The sequence below is a fragment of the Macrobrachium rosenbergii genome, chromosome 21 (assembly GCF_040412425.1).
Source record: "Macrobrachium rosenbergii isolate ZJJX-2024 chromosome 21, ASM4041242v1, whole genome shotgun sequence".
Taxonomy (NCBI): domain Eukaryota; kingdom Metazoa; phylum Arthropoda; class Malacostraca; order Decapoda; family Palaemonidae; genus Macrobrachium; species Macrobrachium rosenbergii.
In genome coordinates, this window is record NC_089761.1 from 53,505,810 (window position 1) to 53,511,772 (window position 5,963).

Consider the following 5,963-nt stretch of genomic DNA (forward strand, 5'->3'; position numbering starts at 1 on the left):
TTGGGCAACTGGGACTGTATCGTTCAAAACAGGTTCTGGAACTACTTCTATAAGCCTTTCAAGTTCTTCTTCAATACCAGATGATATTATGTTGATTAATGCATCTAGTAAAATTGACTTGAGACCAAATCGTGGCTTTTTGCCAGTAAGTACTTGATTGCTTCATGATATGAACTGTTCATGGCAATTGCTTCATGATATGAACTGTTCCTGGCCCACTTGACAAAACGGGCACCATAACTCCATTTAGCACATTTATTGTGTCTCATCCGTGCCATGAGCTTTAGTTTCATATTCCCATCAACTCTCAATACATCCTTGGCTTTGGGGATGCCTAGGACGCCCATTCACTAAGACAAATTCAGGCCACAGTGCGGCAAGTTCCTGGATAACTGCAGCTGTAAATTCACGGCCATTGTCGGACTGAAGGATGTGGGGTGCACCTATATCCAAGAAGATGAAAAGAAGCTCATTGGCAACCTCAGCTGCTCTCTTTGATTTCAGGGAACGAATGACATGAAACTTGGTCATGTACTCCATATAGTGCAGAATAAAGCGATAGCTCCCTTCCCTCATAGTTTGCATGTCCACCAGGTCAACTTGTCCTCTTTCATGAAGATCATTTACTGATAGTGGTCTGACCACAATTCCTGCTGTTGTTTCCTTTCTGCAACGTTTTTCAACACAGCGCTCATAACGGAAGATATATTGTGAGACAACTGCTCTTGGAGTGTTGCCATAATGTTCATTGGCCTTCTTGTAAGTCTTCTTTTCACCACCATGGCTAGTGTTAACCTGGGCTTCTTGGATAATTCCCGTAACTGATTCTTTGCTTGCCATATATTTTCCATTGTTCTTTCTCTTTTAAGCGTCTGTCCAGTCTTTCCTCTCTTCAGAACGGCAATTACCTTCTGCTCATATTCAGTAGACCACAAGGAAGCACAACTCTGTATTTGTTCATCCATGGCCAAAGCTTGCATAGGGTTATACCAGCTACTTTGGAAATGTCGTCTTATACATATATAATGTTAACGGTGTTAGTGTTACAGTTAATAGTAGACTTCAAAATTACTATTTCCGGTTTAACAACTAGTTATGCATATGTTTTTAAGATTCGTGCATGAAATTGCCCATTTCGTGAAGTGGGCAAGTGGTTTGGCCATTTCATGTAATGGGCAATTTCACAGATAGGGTGTAACACACACACACACACACACACACACACACACACACACACACACACATATATATATATATATATATATATATATATATATATATATATATATATATTATGCATCATGTTCATTCAGGGGCGTGATAAATAATTAGAAGATAAAAGCTGTCCATATTTATTTTTTGTACATTACCTTAAAAATACTTTATGAAATTGATATTCATACATAATGAATTTTCATTAATGCCAGAAAGGCACATGATTCCCAGGAACAACCTGTTAGGGCAAATGGAAGTCCATTTTTGACATGTGGTTCTATTCAGTGTCAGTCAGCATTTCCCCAAAGCAGGAGATTTTATGTCCCGGCTGCACAGGAGTGGAGGGCAGTACAGAGTTTAATAGTAATAAGGATAGGTACAGGGGAAAGACTTACTAGGTCTTAAGAATGCCAGAAATGGTTTTCATCCACAAGATTAAATCTTAATATGGATTCGTAATACTGCAGATAACTATAAAAAGGAAAGCGTGTTTGAATTGGCTTTTATTTTTGTTGAAGTCTCCCCAGATAAAAGAACAATATTCCAAGTGATACCGTTCGTTTTCAGAAATGCAGATATACTTTGAAAAATTCATTATTTAAATACAGACTCCTTAAATGGAAACTGAATTCTAATTACGAATTTCTTATGATTTGTTTTTAGCCAGTGTTGCTTTGGGTCTTCTTCCATAGTATTAATGGAGTTAAAAAATTGTAATCAGTACCATAAACATGGTGAATATTATGTAGAAAAAAAAAGAATTACAAACAGTTGTCAAGAAAGTAAAGAATGAAAAATTTATCTTTGAAACATTTAATTACTTCATGTTTATTCGGTCTTGGCAAGAGATTCTATTCATTTGGGCCTAGATAACTGAGCAAAAGTTTAAATGAACTTCAGAGGAAGATTAAAAGGAAACCATGACAGGCCTAAACTAGAGCATTCATCGTGAGGGAGTGCAGAGCAGAGTGGCTTTTAGGCTGCTGAGAAAACAATTCGGCCTTAAGCTTTCGGCTTTGAGATTAGGAAAAGAGAAGTTTTGAGGAAGGAAAAATTATTTTAACCGGTTTAGAAAATAAAACATCAACTTGTTAATGTCGTTAGGAAGATTCATCAAACTTTCATTCAACATTCGCCCCTTCCTCAGAATATACAGCTAAAAGAGGGAGGGAAATCTTCTCTCAGAAAGCTCAATAATTATTTTCATCGATTTTGTGTCTTCTCATATAATATATTCTTTGGACAACGGGAAATGTCTAGTCATTTTATATTAATATACATTAGTTTTGCTTTTCAAAAAATATTGATCTCTTTATATACACGCATATTATATATATATATATATATATATATATATATATATATATATATATATATATATATATATATATAGCTACCTGTATTTGTATATATATACATATATATATAATGTATATGTATATACATATACATTACATATATATATACACGCACCTGTATATATATATATATACATATATGTGTGCGTGTGCGTCTGTGTGTGTGTTTATTAAGGATAATATCCATGTCTCCCATATATTTTTTTATTCTTGTACCCATTATCTCCTTTTGTCCTGCTGTACAAGTTTAATTCCTCATTAGATGTTGATTTTTTTACCCACAGTCTGAGTTATCATTATATATTTCTAATTATATTGAATCCTCTCTGTTCTTTATACCACTGAATAAGCGGACTCACACATTTCATATGTTTATTGATTATATTGGTTATCATTTACCCATCGAATTTGGACACATGGCAAGTAAAATGTGTTCCTACCTTTTTAAGATTGTATTCCAAAAAACGAGCTGTCACGTACTATCTCCTCATTTTGCTTCTGCTATATATACTGTAAAAATTAGTCAGCATTTTTTTTAGAAGTTGTGCTATTCTTGCCCTTATCTAAATTGGCAGTGACTTCTATCTTTACCGTGTAAAAAGTAAACCTAACGAATCCATGTTATTCTGTTCAAGGCTTGTAGATTAAGGCCTTCTTCTTACGGTACCTTGGCGTGCAGGTACCTTGAGGGTGAGGGAGTTTTGGGTCAGATATCTGATGTTACAATAATTTTCCCCATCCTGTGTTATTAATCTGACTTTTATTTTCCAAAAAGAACAAAATATCGTCATTGAAAAACGGAAAAAGAGAAAGCAGAAAGCATGGGTCCACAAATAAAGGAATCTTACATTTTGCTTTCCCTCTTTCCATTTTTAACGACCATTGTTGTTCTTTTTTGGAAAATAAAAGTCAGAGTACAGATATTTCATTCGACAAGTAATCTCTCCTGTATTTTTATTAATACATCCAAGAACCTGTGAAGCATTTATATCCAAGCAGCATCATGTGACTCTTTTTTGACCTGAAATAGGCATATACACAACTTGAAGGCATGGTGTACATAAAAGTATACACGAATCATGTGTGAGAGGAGAATTGCCTTTATATTTCCAGGTATTTTTGGAATGCAGGTTTTTCCGTTGCCTTTATATATCCAGGTATTTTTGGAATGCAGATTTTTCCAAGTCAGAGTACGTGACACCCTATGTGAGAGGAAATGCTGGCAAGATGGAGTTCTCCAAGGTTGTGTTCTGAGTGTGACATTATTTGCCTTAGCCATCAATGGGATATCCTCTGTTATCCCCCATGACATTTTATCCACGCTTTTTGTTAGAAAACGAATGGCAATGGTTGAAAGGAAACTTCAGCTAGTAGTAAATAAGATTTTTCGGGGCCAGTAGTGAATAGTTATGAATTTTCTCTACTAAAACAGTTATGGTGCTCTTTTTCGTACCCGTGGATTGCATCCAGACCCAGATATATACATCAAAGACCAGTGAATCCCATGTGTAGAAGTAACCCCGTTCTTAGGATTAACTTTTGACCATCGGATGACATTGGTTCCTCATTTGAAAGATTTAAAAGTTGAGTCAGGAAGCCTTGAATATATTGAAGGTACTGACACACACACATCATGGGGTGCTGATCGCAATGTGCGTTTAAAATTATATAAAGCCCTCGCCTTTGCGAAATTGAACTATGGGTGAGAAATATATTCATAAGCAACACCAAATCGTTTAAAAATTCTAGACCCTGTACGCCGTGCTGGAATTCGGTTGGCCACAGGTGCTTTTTGAACTTCACTCATTCCAAGGCTTCTAGTAGATGCTGGCGAACTACCTTCAGACCTTCATCATCTGTCTTATATTGTACGATGTTGGTGCAGATTACAAAGACTTCCAAACTCCATAACCTTCCAGACTGCTAACAGCGAAAAGTATTCTAGGTACTAAGAGTCACACCTTTGGTCTCCACAACCCTGGATATAGGGTAAAACAGATTTTGAATAATCTTCGCATTTCCTGGAATGAGGTGCTTCCATTCAAAATAACAACCAACTCTCTGTGGAAGTTACCAGAGATAATATTTTAACATTACTTGATTGACACTATAAGTAATATGACAGAGGTGGAAATCCGCTTGATTTCCATGGAACTTGTTGAAGAACATAAAAATTCAACTTTTTTATTTACTGACGGCTCCAAATCCACTGCTGGCGTTGGAATTGGAATATATAGTGATGATTTTTTTTGTAGAAGTACACTACCTCTCATGATGTCTACTTTTTACTTTGGAACTGTATGGAATTTTAACTGCGAAAAAAAGACTTGCAACTTTTGATGAGGGAAACTGGACTGTTTTCAGTGACTCAAAAAGTGTTTTACTTGGTTTAAGTGCTTTAAACTCTACTAATCCATTGGTTTTAAAAATTCAAGAATGGCTGTATTTAATGAATTGCAGAGGAATAAAAGTGAAGTTTTGTTGGGTACCAGGACATGTAGGAGTGTCTGGTAAAGAAAAGACTGACAGACTAGTGAAAGAAGCTGTAGCTGATATGTTTCCAAGGAAATGGAGACTTCCATGCGACGACTTCTTACCAGATGTCAGATCACATGTTGGGAATATATAGCAAAAACGTTGGAGTACAGTTGGGGCAAACCAAATGAAAGAAATTGCAAGTACCATATTTCCTTGGAAGTGTAGGAAAATGGCCAAAAAAATTAGAAACTCTACTATGCCGTCTATGGATAGGGCATACCCTCCTTACACATAAGTTTTTAGTAGCAAATGAAAATCAGCCTAATTGTGACAAATGCCTGGTCCCTTTAACTGTCAAGCATTTGCTAATCGAATATCCCAGTCTGAGGGACCTGAGGAGAAGCCTTCTCTCCGAGGCCCGGGACGAGAATGGTCGGTACATTCTAGCCAAAGTCCTCGGGGAAGTTGTTTATGATGCCAGTGGCGTTTTTAAATTTGTATTAGAGGCAGGTCTTCAACAGGAACTATAGATTTAGTTTTTTTTAAATTTATAAACTAGTCATTGTTCACAGGTTTTGTCATTCTTTACAAATGATATCGGTGTCAATGACAACTAGTTGTCCCGATCCCGGATAACAATAAATCAATCAGTCAGTCAAAATGGGAGGCTTAGTATCGTTTAGGCTTAGTATCCTTTAACAAATTGCATGTGAAATTATGTGAGCACAAGATTCAAAGTGTGAATATGTTATTAGCCATTAGGCCTTGACTCAAGATTCTGAGAAATCTCTTGTATCTCTGATATCCTAACATGATGCAAAGGCCTCAAGTAAGATGCTTCTGCGATATGCATATGTGATAAAAATATTGATAAAAATATAACTTGAAATTAACATATGGGGGTACAGGATG

At 36.1% G+C, this 5,963-nt stretch overlaps 1 protein-coding gene across 1 annotated transcript; it reads right to left on the reverse strand.

Annotated features, from left to right (window-relative positions):
- Positions 1 to 300: 300 nt before the first annotated feature.
- Positions 301 to 840, reverse strand: LOC136849488 (KRAB-A domain-containing protein 2-like). Its single transcript, XM_067122834.1, has one exon. The coding sequence runs from the start codon at positions 838 to 840 to the stop codon at positions 301 to 303; it is 540 nt and encodes a 179-aa protein (XP_066978935.1).
- Between the last annotated feature and the right edge of the window lie 5,123 nt (positions 841 to 5,963).

Excerpts from the sequence above, each read along its gene's own strand:
- LOC136849488 (XM_067122834.1), bottom strand. The coding sequence starts at position 840 with ATGGCAAGCAAAGAATCAGTTACGGGAATTATCCAAGAAGCCCAGGTT.